The sequence below is a fragment of the Chanodichthys erythropterus genome, chromosome 14 (genome assembly GCF_024489055.1).
Source record: "Chanodichthys erythropterus isolate Z2021 chromosome 14, ASM2448905v1, whole genome shotgun sequence".
Taxonomy (NCBI): Eukaryota; Metazoa; Chordata; class Actinopteri; order Cypriniformes; family Xenocyprididae; genus Chanodichthys; species Chanodichthys erythropterus.
The window spans coordinates 16473270-16489316 of record NC_090234.1 but is presented as its reverse complement, the minus strand read 5'-3'; the positions used below and the strand labels follow the sequence as shown (position 1 = coordinate 16489316).

The 16047-nt window shown below is 36.4% G+C and overlaps 1 protein-coding gene across 1 annotated transcript in view; it reads right to left on the bottom strand.

The window, feature by feature from the left end:
* Positions 1-16047, bottom strand: part of xirp2b (xin actin binding repeat containing 2b) — a 52005-nt gene that overhangs the window by 21428 nt on the left and 14530 nt on the right. Inside the window, exons 3-4 of the mRNA XM_067409362.1 lie at positions 11484-11612; positions 307-393 (exon numbers count right to left, since the gene is read on the bottom strand). Coding sequence (XP_067265463.1) covers positions 307-393; positions 11484-11612 — 216 coding nt within the window. The remainder of the gene's footprint in view (positions 1-306; positions 394-11483; positions 11613-16047) is intronic.

Below are 16047 nucleotides of genomic sequence, written 5' to 3'. Positions count from 1 at the left end.
TGGCTGTGGATAAAAGTGCCCACCAAATACATAAACGCAAATGTTAGTGTTTTCACGTGGAGGTTACAGTGCTAAACCTCCAGCTTCAAATTTACATTTTTCACATTACTGAAAATTGATCATAGTTACAGTTCACACTAGATAGTAAACAAAAACTAAGGCACTGCTTACAGAGATTCATAGCTGTAAATTAAGAGCTGTGTGATTCTCCTGTTGGGAAGAGATGCTACTGTATAGTGTCCGATGTTTTGGTAGACTTGTGAAATGGAGAGTTATTAGTAGCAGGGCTGTCGGAAATGTCCGTACCCTTTCATCCTGGAGGAAGACCTGCTGCGAGACTTGTCGACCCCCGCTGCTGCTCGCCACACTCATCGCTGATGAATTTGACACCTCCTGTGTGACAGGAGACAAGGGTTGTTAGAGGATGAGACATAGAAAAGAACACAAAAAGACAAGACAGCACTGGCACAAGCTCCTTACTGTCAGTATATCTTATCTGCACAGCCTTTTCTCAGTCACAAACAACATATATTTGTAAAGTAGCGTGTTACTTTCTTTGTGGTGAACAGAAATATACACAAAAAGCAACAAGACACAAACACTCAAACTTGAATGAAGTATTATTATAGAAGGGTTTTTTTTCCCGCTTTCCTCATTTCTATTACTATAGAAGGGAATTTTACTTAGTGCATTTTTTTTTTCTCTTTTCCCTCACTTCTATCTTTAGATAAGTCAGCCAGAGTGCACCCAGTTATTCTGACACCCTGACTGCACATCACCTGATTGCACCAGCCATACTCTCATCTCTGTTGGACTAGCAGGTGACAGGTATAGGTAGATGTGAAATGTGGACAGACTGACAGTAGGTTTAATGACAGATGCACAAAACTGCAGCTCACTGTAACTTGAAGACAGAATATAATTTTATATCTCGTATTGAACCAAAAGTATTTAGACAATTAAATAACACTTAAAATGTACACTATCGGTCAAAAGTTTGGAATAATTAAGATTGTTTTAATGTCTCAAATAAATGCTGTTCTTTTGAACTTTCTGAAAAAAAAAGTTTTGCCATCACAGGAATAATTACATTTTAAAATATCTTAAAACAGAAAACGGTTATTTTAAATTTGAATTATATTTCACAATATTACTGTTTTACTGATAAAAAAGCAGTCTTTGTGAGAAGAAGAGACTACTTTCAAAAACAAATTTTAAAAGGGACATACTGTGCCTCTTTTCACAAGATGTAATACAAACCCGATTCCAAAAAAGTTGGGACACTGTACAAATTGTGAAAAGGAATGCAATAATTTACAAATCTCTTATATTTTATTCACAATAAAATATAGATAACATATCAAATGTTGAAAGTGAGACATTTTGAAATGTCATGCCAAATATTGGCTCATTTTGGATTTCATGAGAACTACACATTCCAAAAAAGTTGGGACAGGTAGCAATAAGAGGCCGGAAAAGTTAAATGTACATATAAGGAACAGCTGGAGGACCAATTTGCAGCTTATTAGGTCAATTGGCAACATGATTGGGTATAAAAAGAGCCTCTCAGAGTGGCAGTGTCTCTCAGAAGTCAAGATGGGCAGAGGATCACCAATTCCCCCAATGCTATGGCGAAAAATAGTTGAGCAATATCAGAAAGGAGTTTCTCAGAGAAAAATTACAAAGAGTTTGAAGTTATCATCATCTACAGTGCATAATATCATCCAAAGATTCAGAGAATCTGGAACAATCTCTGTGCGTAAGGGTCAAGGCCGGAAAACCATACTGGATGCCCGTGATCTTCGGGCCCTTAGACGGCACTGCATCACATACAGGAATGCTACTGTAATGGAAATCACAACATGGGCTCAGGAATACTTCCAGAAAACATTGTCGGTGAACACAATCCACCGTGCCATTCGCCATAGCCGGCTAAAACTCTATAGGTCAAAAAAGAAGCCATATCTAAACATGATCCAGAAGCGCAGGCGTTTTCTCTGGGCCAAGGCTTGATGTGTTGATGCCATGAAATTTAAGATCAACTTATTTTTCCCTTAAAATGATACATTTTCTCAGTTTAAACATTTGATATGTCATTATGTTGTATTCTGAATAAAATATTGAAATTTAAAACTTCCACATCATTGCATTCTGTTTTTATTCACAATTTGTACAGTGTCCCAACATTTTTGGAATCGGGTTTGTATAAGTCTCTTTTGTCCCCAGAATGTGTCTGTGAAGTTTCGGCTCTAAATACCCCACAGATCATTTATGATATCATGTTGTAAATGCCCATTTTTTAGTGGAAGCAAAAACATTCTGCTTTCGTGCATGTGTCTTTAAATGCAAATTTGCTGATGCTCACCGCCCCCCCCCCCCCCTCCAGAAGAGGGCGGAGCCTATAACTTATGTGTCAAATACTCTGCCAAGAACTAAAACATCTATTTGGTTTTAGTTATCATCTCTATTGCAGCTGGCCATGCTAATGTGACACTACAGTTCTTCTTCATCACGAAAGTTTATTATCTGCAAGCGTTTTACAGCCATATCATTCTAAACTTCTGATATATGGTTTCCTGAGCGCACACACCCGAAGCACACGAACAAAGAGCTGAATGTCTGACGGTGCTTCCTGTGAGAGTATTAAACTAAGTTCTCTTTCACGTGTTATTGCACTTAAACTGTCAAATACACACAAGGTTTAACACAAAGTTCACATAAACACAGTCGGTCTGTGAACGTAAACAGCTTGTTCTGTACTTAAAGGCACACTACATAGTTTTCACCTCTAGAGGTCACTTATTCAAAACAAAGGCGTACAATGATGACGCCTTAATTTCGCAGAATCATGGGAGGTGTTGTCTTTCACGTCTACAGCCAGTGGAAAAGAATCCAATGAGACTCTTACATATTGTGCCTTTAACATAGTACTTAACATAGAAATGTTTTAAATGACATACTCTATCTAACCCATCTACATATTCTGTAAGCACACATTTGTCAGTATTATTTAAGTGAAATAATGTTATAATGAAGTCAAAGATTCATTATGCATATTTACATGAAATCTGCATTCCTTAAGCACAAATTGAATTTTAGAATTAATCTGTACATTTTAGTTTTCCATTTCAGGATTAAGATTCGTCAGCGTCAATTACCATTAAATGGCAGGTTTAATGGCTTTAGCCCTTGGATGAGCAGATTCTGTAATGTTATAATCCGTTCCAACACACACTCCCACACACAAACACATGCAGCTGTACATAAGCAAGTGTGATTTCATCAGCAGCTACTCAATCAATACCAATCCATAAAAACAGCCCGAAAAGGCATAAGAAAACACACTCACATCATTAAAAGAGATATGGCTGACATACATTGATGTAGATTGCATCATTAAAACCAAAGGTGACTAAGCATCAGACCCAAACACTCTTCAAAGCAACAGGGCAACAGTGACCGCCTACTGCTTAGTGTCTTTCTTCTGATTAAGTATTTTCTCCAGAGTGACTTCAAAAAAACACTTTAATAAAGAGTTCCAAGTCATTAACTAAACCAACCGGCTCTGAGATGAATCACAACACTACAAACTTTGATTCAAAGCAAAAAAAAAAACCATTTGAAAAATGTATAAAAGAGAAAGTTATATTAAAATATTTTTATATGTATATTTTATATTTTTAAATGTTATAAAAAAAATATTTAAATGGTATATTTTTTAACTTGATTGACAAACGGATAGAGAACAGCAATTTGAAATGTGATTTTAGTGTGGCATTTAAATGTATTATCTGTAATATTTAACTACACTATAAATATGATTTAAATAAATATATCTATTTATTTGTCATTTTTTATATATTATTTAATGAATACATTGGTTATTGAGTTGTTGTTGTTTTGTTTTTTTTTTATTTATTTTTAAGAGGCACTTCCTGATTCCCAAAAAGTTGGGACACTGTTCAAATTGTGAATAAAAACAGAATGCAATGATGTGGAAGTTTCAAATTTCAATATTTTATTCAGAATACAACATAGATGACATATCAAATGTTTAAACTGAGAAAATGTATCATTTTAAGGGAAAAATAAGTTGATTTTAAATTTCATGGCATCAACACATCTCAAAAAAGTTGGGACAAGGCCATGTTTACCACTGTGTGGCATCCCCTCTTCTTTTCATAACAGTCTGCAAACGTCTGGGGACTGAGGAGACAAGTTGCTCAAGTTTAGGAATAAGAATGTTGTCCCATTCTTGTCTAATACAGGCTTCTAGTTGCTCAGCTGTCTTAGGTCTTCTTTGTCGCATCTTCCTCTTTATGATGCGCCAAATGTTTTCTATGGGTGAAAGATCAGGACTGCAGGCTGGCCATTTCAGTACCCGGATCCTTCTTCTACGCAGCCATGATGTTGTAATTGATGCAGTATGTGGTCTGGCATTGTCATGTTGGAAAATGCAAGGTCTTCCCTGAAAGAGACGACGTCTGGATGGGAGCATATGTTGGTCTAAAACTTGGATATACCTTTCAGCATTGATGGTGCCTTTCCAGATGTGTAAGCTGCCCATGCCACACGCACTCATGCAACCCCATACCATCAGAGATGCAGGCTTCTGAACTGAGCGCTGATAACAACTTGGGTTGTCCTTGTCCTCTTTAGTCCAGATGACATGGCGTCCCAGTTTTCCAAAAAGAACTTCAAATTTTGATTCGTCTGACCACAGAACAGTTTTCCACTTTGCCACAGTCCATTTTAAATGAGCCTTGGCCCAGCAACTTTTTTGGAATCGGGTTGTAGTTCTCCATATATTTCAGCTTTAATTTAGCAGAGAAAATCAGTTTGGGATTGTATATTGACAGACCACAAAAAAAGGCCTTAAAAACACGCTTTAAACATGTTTTGTATTAGATAATCCAAGTAGAAAATAACCTACATGAAAACTTTTTAAAATGCACAATGGTCTAAATTCGACATAGATAAACATAGACCTCATTATCCAAGAAAGGATAAAAAAACAACCTCAAAAACACATCCTGCATACCAAACACACACATAATGTAATGCAAGTTATAGTTTTAATATACACACACATCCTCCTCCCAAACATGCACACGCAAACAAGTTTAATAAATTAGTGTCACCACAAGCAACAGAAAACACAGATAATGAGATGACCTGCTGCAGCAGAATCCTTTGATCCTTCTCTCAAATAACTGCGGCATGATAAAGTCAGCTTATGCTCTCATCTGTCTACATTTATGCCATGCATCTCATTGTGAGCTGTGGATTAATGCCAAACTTTATCAACTTTATGTGGTAAATCCTTCTAATGTTCAGTAAACTACACATTTTAAATTATACGTAAAGATGTTTGCATCTTGCTTTCAAAAGGCTACAAAAACATCTAAAGTAGTGGTTCTCAAAGTTTTATAATATATTTACTAACAGCTTTGAGGTTATCCTTAAGTTGAAAAGTTCATAAAATATACTTTATAAGCAATTTACAATCCCACAATGCACCACTATAATGAGTCTACAACCGATGTACGCTCAACGGATAGAGAATACCCATAATGCACTGTGAGAGACGCACACCAAATGAATTCCCGCATCTGACCAGAAGATGGCGTCTGCAGCTGAATCATTCATTCATCCATCCATTTTCCAAAGCGCTGGTCCAAAGTGGGTACAGCGTAATATCATACAGGTATAAATTCCTTTTTAACTGATAATTAAATTGTTTAATTAAGGTAGTTTCTATGACAGAGTTCAAGATAAATCTTTCAATTACTAATGGAGCTGCCAGTTTTAAGTGATTTTTAAACAGCAAGCATAAACTAGGCAAAAGCAGCAGCCCTTTCGGCTCACTCAGTGTCTGAATTCACTTCTTTAGTGGAATAATGTAGGGAATAGTGAATGAGGTAATAGGGGATGATTTTGAACACAGCCATTGTCTTTTCCTACAATATCACTTGCCTCTGAATAGCAGGTAGGAAATTAGTGATGTAACCTAAATGCTACTGGTTATTGAAAAGGGATTTGTATAAATCCCTAACTTCCTGTTTTAAAAGGAAATGCATCAAAACAAGAATGAAAACTGTGCTCATCAAGCCTTTTTTTCTCTCTAGTCTTTTCAATTCTCAGACTGAGACCTGAAGACCTGAAACCAGTTTTTCAGAGTCAAAAACATATGACATGTTTTCAATGTAACCCTCATGAAATCTAGCAGATGCTTTATGTTGAAGTCAAACTTTATTTGTCAGTCAAATGTTGCATTGTTTTTTTGTAGAATTCCTTTGTTGAAGAAAGGTAGATAATGCTCTGTGTATACTCAAGACTTGTGAATAAATGCACACACACACATTATATATATATATATATATATATATATATATATATATATATATATATATATATATATATATATATATATATATATATATATATATATATATATATATATATATATATATATATATATATATATCAGTTGGTACGGAAAGTATTCAGACCCCCTTAAATTTTTCATTTTTTCAAATTTTTCGCAGCCATTTGCTATTCTCATTTGCTCTGACATGCACTGTGAGCTGTAAGGTCTTATATAGACAGGTGTGCGGCTTTCCTAATCAAGTCCAATCAGTATAATCAAACACAGCTGGACTCAAATGAAGGTGTAGAACCATCTCAAGGATGATCAGAAGAAATGGACAGCACCTGAGTTAAATATATGAGTGTCACAGCAAATGGTCTGAATACTTAGGACCATGTGATATTTCAGTTTTTCTTTTTTAATAAATCTGCAAAAATGTCAACAATTCTGTGTTTTTCTGCCAATATGGGGTGCTGTGTGTACATTAATGAGAAAAAAATGAACTTAAATAATTTTAGCAAATGGCTGCAATATAACAAAGAGTGCAAAATTTAAGGGGGTCTGAATACTTTCCGTACCCACTGTACATAGCCTAATATGTGTTTGTGTTTTATTGTCAAGGCAAAAATTATACTTTTTAAGTGACGTGACGTGACATGACAGCCAAGTATGGTAACCCATACTCGGAATTTGTCCTCTGCATTTAACACATCCAGTTAGTGCACACACAGGAGTTGTGAGTAGTGAACACTCACAACCTGAGCAATGGGCAGCCATTTTGCTGTGGCACCCAGGGAGTGATTGGGAGTTATGTGCTAGCTTAGGTGTGCACCTCAGTTGTGGGTATTGAGGGTGGAAGAGATTGCTGTTCATTTACTCCCCCACCTATATTTTGAGGATCGAACCCGTAACCTTCGGGTTACCAGTCACGAATGTTCCACATTTTTATTTAGTACAAAGTTTTATTTTCAAAGTACATATTTCAAAAATCATTGTAGCTTAAAACTTCCCTCTTATAAAATGCTCTTACACTACCGTTCAAATTCCTCCTGTCCTTCCAAGTCAAATTACAAATCAATATCCTGTGGTTTGTGGTTAAATTGAACTCAAGTGAATTAAAAGGAAGGCAATTACTAAAGAGATGCCATGACCAATAAAACATGTAAACAAACATTTGTCTTAAGTATAGAGTTTAATGTCTGACATCAATAACTTATATTAATTGCTGAAGGTAAATAATGCTTTATGTGAATAAATAAGTAGTGAATAAAAGCACAATCAATAATAAGCCTAATTTGCATAGAAAGAATGTGCTTATGTAGGGAAAATTTTACTCTTTACTTGTTACAATTTTATTTAGATCATTTCATATTTCATAGGTCATCGGTTGATTAAATCTTTCCTCATACAAAACATTCTTACTATAAAGTTTCCCAAAGTAATTCTTATTTTCACCTTATTTGTCAAATACCTCAATTTTTTCACTTTTATTTTGTTGAATTTCTTTCTTGAATTCCTCTTCCTGTTATTCCAATTCAAATTACAAATCAACATCCTGTGATTTGTGGCCAAATGAACTTAATTGAATAGATGCCAATTGCTAAATTTGGAAATTTATTGATTAGCATCCCACACTGAAGAAAAATGAAAGCAGGCAATGCATACGTTTAATGTTTATAATGTGACAAAACTCATTAAAAGGCACAATATATAAGATTTATGGATTAAAATATCCAAAAACCACTAGAAGAATGTTACATATTTTGTTGATTTGTGCACTTATATTATCCCCAAATGTTTCCAACAATGTTTAAATCCAGAGAAATCTGCATTTTTAACCAGTGTAATGGCCCGTGTCATTGTGTCGCCTGTCAATGACATCATATCCGCACTACCCTCAATTTCTAACCCTTCAGACGCTTTAACATATTATGTGCTTTATTAGACAGGTGAGCAACTGTTTGGATACCTTCATTGACAGAAAACTATTATGTAACATTATAACATAACTTTCAACACACTAAAATGTATTTTTAGTATGATTGTTTTGACGAAGTAAAACAGCGCTGCGTAACCCCACAATTTTAATTTGTGAAATAAAGTGACCTGTATGACTAGTAATTCAGGCACTTGCAGCTATGTCATTAAAATTCATTAAAATAATCTGAATTTAAGTCGTTTCTGCCTGGGTTCTAATCAGATTGCTTTCCATTGACTGGCTATGGAGGTGAAGACAACAACTCCCATGATTCCACGCACATTCATGGCCACGCCTTTGTTATTGTTTTGAAAAAGTGACCTCTATTGGCGAAACTTACATACTGTATCTTTAAAACTGTAGCAATAAGACAGTGAAAAATAAAAACACCAATTTATATATTTATACGTCATAATATTTTAAATTTGCAGATTCATGTCACATGACACAGTTTAAGTTTAAGAGCTGCTGCCTTTAGAGCTCTTCACTGCTGTTGTGTCAGAAGATGAGATGAGAGCACATATTCCATTTTCTCCTGTCATTCTGTATTCAGTCTGATTTTTTTCCCCTCTATCAGTGAGCCGAAGCCACCCCGTCCCTGCAGGGGAGCAGAGCACGCTCAGACTCACTGGTATGGATGGGTGGACTGGATTCAATTTGGATCGGCAGAGTTGGATTACACAGACTGTGACCAAAATTTATCTCCATTCTACTTCTCTCACTGCAAGCAGTATTTGATTTTTTTTCAGAGGCAAGCGGGGCATGCATAATATTAGCATGTGCCAATGCTAATGGGTCTCAGAAGCTTAGGAGAATCTATGCAGATATGAAAGGGTACAGATTGCTACAGATTTGACTTGTTATTGTGTCAGATTTTGGGTTTTTGTGTAAGGTCAGCTGTAAGAGGATTAATCTTGTTGCAAAAGTCCATGCACACCCACCAGAAGACTTTTGCTCGCATGGAAATTGCATGTATTTTCGTAGCATCTTAATAGCACCAGAACTAAAACTAGCGCAACTAGGGATGCCAACCATCCAAATTAATACACAGGTGTCCTGAATTGAAGGGAATAGAACTGCAGTCCATATTAAATTATTATGGGACACAGTTTTTCCCCATCTATAGGCATCTCACACCCAAACAGCTGAGACTGGTTTTGCATCCAAGACTCAATGTTACAATTACAGATTAGAATGGAATACAAAAGATAGATGTGAAACACCTTCAGGATTAGTTTTGGGGCTTTAAAATGTACAAAAGCATTAAAAAGCTGAACAAAAGAGAAGTGTGTTCTTCTTTATGATCAGTCACAATTCTGTAGTGCTATAAATCGCCTGGGTAGAAACTGAACTGATATGTGTGTAATGATGTGTGACACTTTAGTATGACATTAAAATTCATTTATTTTTGCCGTATGGCAGTGAGTCAAAATCAAAATGACTGCATCTCAAATGCATTTTAGCACATAATTCTGCTACTGTGTAGCATTCAAATGTGGTATGAAGAAAAATAATAAAGATAATTATACATAAAAAAATACATACAGTATATACACAATATTGCCAAAAGTTTCGGGACGCCTGCCTTTACGTGCACATGAACTTTAATAACATCCCATTCTTAATCCGTACGGTTTAATATGGAGTTGGCCCACCCTTTGCAGCTACAACAGCTTCAACTCTTCTGGGAAGGCTTTCCACAAGGTTTAGGAGTGTGTTTATGGGAATTTTTGACCATTCTTCTAGAAGTGCATTTGTGAGGTCAGGCACTGATGTGGGGTGAGAAGGCCTGGCTCACAGTCTCCGCTCTAATTCATCCTAAAGGTGTTCTATCGGGTTGAGGCCAGGACTCTGTGCAGGCCAGTCAAGTTCCTCCACACCAAACTCTCTCATCCATGTCTTTATGGACCTTGCTTTATGCACTGGTGCACAGTCTTGTTGGAACAGGAAGGGCCATCCCCAAACTGTTCAAACAAACTTGGGAGCATGAAATTGTCCAAAATGTCTTTGTCTGCTGAAGCATTAAGAGTTCCTTTCACTGGAACTAAGGGTTCAAGCCCAACCCCTGAAAAACAACCCCACACCATAATCCCCCTCCACCAAACTTTACACTTGGCACAATGCAGTCAGGCAAGTACCGTTCTCCTGGCAACCACCAAACCCAGACTGGTCCGTCAGATTGCCAGACAGAGAAGTGTGATTCGTCACTCCAGAGAACATGTCTCCACTGCTCTAGAGTCCAGTGGTGGTGTGCTTTACACCACTGCATCTGACGCTTTGCATTGCATTTGGTGGTGTAAGGTTTGGATGCAGCTGCTCGGCCATGGAAACTCATTTCATGAAGCTCTCTACGCACTGTTCTTGAGCTAATCTGAAGGCCACATGAAGTTTGGAGATCTGTAGCTATTGACTCTGCAGAAAGTTGGCGACTACTGTGCGCCTCAGCATGCGCTGACCCCGCTCTGTGATTTTTCGTGGCCTACCACTTTGTGACTGAGTTGCTGTTGTTCCCAATTGCTTCCACTTTGTTCTGATACCACTAACAGTTGACTGTGGAATATTTAGTAGTGAGGAAATTTCACGAATGGACTTATTGCACATGTCAACCAATCACGGTACCATGCTTGAATTCACTGAGCTCCTGAGAGTGACCCATTCTTTCACAAATGTTTGTAGAAGCAGTCTGTATGCCTAGGTGCTTGATTTTATACTCTTGTGGCCCTGGAAGTGATTGGAACACCTGAATTCAATGATTTGGAGGTGTGGGGTGTCCCAATACTTTTGGCAATGTAGTGTACATTTTGAAATATTTTCAAAAGACATGCTTTGATCATGTGCTATTCTTATTACATTTCTTCTTATTATTGATGTTTAAATTCTTTTTTTTTTTTTTTTTTTTTTTAATCAGGATTCTTTGATTCATAGAAAGCTCAAAAGAACAGCATTTATTTGAAATGGAAATATTTTGTAAAATTATAAATGTCTTTACTGTCACGTTTGATTAATTCAATGTGTCCATGCTAAATAAAAGTATTCATTTCTTTCCAAATAAATAAATAAACGTACTGACCCCAAACATTTTAACTAGTTACTAGTTTGGAAAGCTACATTTTCCAAATATCCTCCAACACTGACCTGCACAGATCTGTGTGTGTGATGAATCTGGGTGACCGTGTGAGCTGAAGACATGACCTCGCTCTCAAACTGTCTACGGACGCTGGCCAGCCCTCCAGGCAGAGAACAAACCTCGGCGTCCTCCATGACCTGAAGAAGACAGAGACAAAGACAGAGCGACCGCCTGCGATGACAATCATGCTAAGCAGATTTATGCTTTTACAAGAGCTGCAAGATTATAGGAGGGAAACTGTGATCACTTGTCTCTCGTCTTCATCCACCATTGAACAAAAATATTCATATATTCATGAGACAATGCGGCTTACGCACACACAGAAGCACAGATTCCAGCCTTTATCTCATTATCTCTGTGGCTTTACAAAATCACATTTTAAGATTTTGCATGACAGTCTTATTTGCATGGCATCCCGTCTGTGGCCCTGATATTGTGAGGTTTCATTTAGTCAGCAGCCCTGTTAACCCTTCGGCGCTGTCAACACTGAATTGCTGATAGTGTTGTCTATGTGCATGTCCCATACTGCTTTGTTTTAGTGCCAGCTTCACTTAATTAATAATGAAAATCAATTAATGGCAAAAATGCAGCCAGAAAATTATTGAATATTGAATTCAATTTGCAATTGAAAATCAGTTTATTTATTCAACTCAATTCATATCGAAAACCATTTCTAAGGGCCCTAACATATACCCGGCACAATGCCACTGCATTTTTATGTCCAGCTCCATGTTGTCTAAATAGCAAATGCACTCGCGGTCATCTGTTCGACCATGGGTGTGCTGGTCTGAAAACGAGGTGTGTTCAGGCGCATTGTTGGCGTATTGCTATTTTGAGGGAACTGAAAGCAACTGCGCAGTATTTTTTATTATTTAAAGGGCACGTTAGTAATATGCGCCTATAGGTGGGTGCTCAATGCGCATACACTATGCTTGTTATGCACACAGGGGTGCGCAGCAGCACACAAACATGTCAAATATTAAAAATAAAAGGATTCCGCTCTGCAGAAGCATTCAGTTTTTCTGCTTGCAAACTTTCCGCATGTTAATAGTGAATTTTCCATGGTGTGAGCGCACCACTGCAATCCGGACACCTGAATCAGTTCCTTAAAAAGATGAAAGTGCTCTTAAAAATGACATTAAATCTGGATATATGCCCGGTTATAGCGCTCTTCTCCATCATTTCATGTAGAACTCCTGCCATGACCAATAAAATACATAAATAAATATTTCTCTTCAATATAATTAGAGTTTACTGCCTGACAGTAATAGTTAGTTAACATTAATTGCTGCAGGTAAATAATGCTTTTCCTGAAAAAAAAAAAAAATTATTATGGTTTCCACAACAGTATTAAGCAGCACAACTGTTTTCAACATTGATAATAATCAGAAATGTTGCAAATCAGCATATCAAAATGATTTCTGAAGGATCATGTGACATTGAAGACTGGAGTAATGATGCTGAAAATTCAGCTTTGATCACAGGAATAAATTATATTTCAAAATATATTCAAATAGAAAATAGTTATTTTAAATTGTAATAATATTTCACAATTTTACTGTTTTTATTGTATTTTTAATAAAAATAAATAAAGCCTTGGTGAGCATAACATTAAAAAAATCTTACCACCCCCAAACATTTGTAGTATATACATGGTCCTTGTGAAGAGATCTGACTTCATCTGAAGTGCCTTAATGTACCACAATTTTTGTTCACTTAAAACACTAAGGAATGAGTCCACATTATTCTAAAAAAAAATCTACTGGAGTATTTTAACTTGTACTAAAGCTGAAACAATAACTTTGCTGTACTTTTTACCCCCCAGTAGGGATCTGACCTCGACTGGGCACAGAGTGGACGTGCAGTGCTGTTTTTAGCAGCCAGCCAAAGAGAGAGAAAGACAGAGGGAATTGGGTTCCTGGAGAGGTCCTGAACTCCCGCTGGTCACCCATCATCACATTTCACTCTCACACTGTCACAAAGCCACAGACAACAATGATGTCACTGTACACCAGATGACCTCTCTATTGTGAGGTCTGCAGAGGCATTAGGCCCATCACCTACAGTAACTCTGGCTTTCGAGTGTCAAGGACATGAAGTTGCTTTCTGTCAGCCGAAGAAGAAAAACTGCTCAATTTTGCAAATTTAGAGTTAATCTTGCTGACTTTTTTTTTTTTTATTTTTTACCAATGATAAAGATGAAAAAGGTTGCATTGTGAATACTTTGCTGCCTTGAAAATTAATTAAATATAGCATTATATCCCAAACATTAAAAACATGTGAAATTAAAGGGTTAGTTCACCCAAAAAATGAACATTCTGTAATCATTTACTCACCCTTGTTTCAAACCTGTATAAATGTCTTTCTTGTGTTGAACACAAAAGAAGATATTTTGAAGAACCAACATTCTTCAAAATATCTTTTTTTGTGTTGTCACAAGAAAGAAATTCATACAGGTTAGGAACAACGTAAGGATGAGTAAATGATGACAGAATGTTCATTTTTGGGTGAACTATCCCTTTAATTCTTCTAAAAGAAGAATTCACACTGTGTACATTAGCTATTACTTCATTATACTCATTAAAATGCTGTTTTCAGAAGACCTGATTTTCACAAGGACAGATTCAAGTTAATTAATAAAAATGATGATTAAGATGTTATTTTTGTCACCTTTTAAATTCAAGAATGACATGATAAAAACAGTTTGAAATAATTGTTTGTTTTCTGTGTGAATATATTTTGAAATGTAATTTATTCCTGTAATCAAAGCTGAATTTTCAGCATCATTACTCCAGTCTTCAGTGTCACATGATCCTTCTAATATGCTGATTTGCTGCTTAAAGGTGCCGTAGAACGTCTTTTCAAAAGATGTAATAAAAGTCTAAAGGCAGGGGTCTCAAACTCAAATTGGCGGGGGGCCGTTTCTGTGATTGACAGCTCATAGGAGGGCCACATTAACATTCAAGTGCAACATTTCACAAAATTTACTTTCCTTTGCATTATTTCTCATTTACTTCAAATTTCATTAGGCCTACTAAAATATTTTTATACCTATACTATAAATATTTTATTTACCATACTAAATGTAAACAGCAGTGTATCTCTCAGTGTAGGCTAATATAATTATATAGGCTAATACTATTACTACTATAATACTACTAATATACTAATATAATACTATTAATTGAAATAGTCTGGTGCAACTTCTCACATCCAACAAGGTGCATGGAATAAAAAAATTAGTAGGGCCTAATTTAGGAACAAAAGCACTTTGGAAAGGAGAAGATTGCAGCGCGGCTGCTTATGTGACGCGATATGTGAATGCCCCCATAGAACGGCGACTTTTTCTTTGCATATCAGACAGGTAGCAACTAGTGAATAATAATAATAATAATTTAGCGGGCCGGATTATGTTTTATTTTTGAGATCATTTGCGGGCCGGGGAGAGGGGGAGAGCGGGCCGTAAATGGCCCGCGGGCTGGCAGTTTGAGACCACTGGTCTAAGGTGTCCCCTGAATGTGTCTGTGAAGTTTCAGCTCAAAATACCCCATAGATTTTTTTTTTTAATTAATTTTTTAACTGCCTATTTTGGGGCATCATTAAATATGCGCCGATTCAGGCTGCAAGGCCCCTTTAAATCTCTCGCACCTTAAGCTCTCGACTATAAGTGCAGTTATACAGTGCATAAACAAAGTTCACACAGCTAATATAACCTTCAAATGGATCTTTACAAGATGTTTGTCATGCATGCATCGATTCCTGTGAGTATAGTACTTGAATCGGATGTTTACATCTGTTTCTGAATGAGTTTGATGGTGCTCCGTGGCTAAAGCTAACATTACACACTGTTGGAGAGATTTATAAAGAATGAAGTTGTGTTTATGAATTATACAGACTGCAAGTGTTTAAAAAATGAAAATAACGACAGTCTTGTCTCCGTGAATACAGTAATAAACGATGGTAACTTTAACCACATTTAACAGTACATTAGCAACATGCTAACGAAACATTTAGAAAGACAATTTACAAATATCACTAAAAATATCATGTTATCATGGATCATGTCAGTTATTATTGTTCCATCTGCCATTTTCCGCTATTGTTCTTGCTTGCTTACCTAGTCTGATGATTCAGCTGTGCACAGATCCAGACGTTAATACTGGCTGCCCTTGTCTAATGACTTGAACATGGGCTGGCATATGCAAATATTGGGGGCGTACATATTAATGATCCCGACTGTTACGTAACAGTCGGTGTTATGTTGAGATTTGCCTGTTCTTCTGAGGTCTTTTAAACAAATGAGATTTATATAAGAAGGAGGAAACAATGGAGTTTGAGACTCACTGTCATTTCCATGTACTGAACTCTTGTTATTCAACTATGCCAAGATAAATTCAATTTTTGATTCTAGGGCACCTTTAAGAAATATTATTACTATCAATGTTGAAAACAGTTGTGCTCCTTAATATTTTTGACAATGATGTATTTTTTCAGGATTCTTTGAATAATAGAAAGTTCAAAAGAGCAGCATTTATATGAAACAGAAATCATCTGTAACATTATAAATGCCTT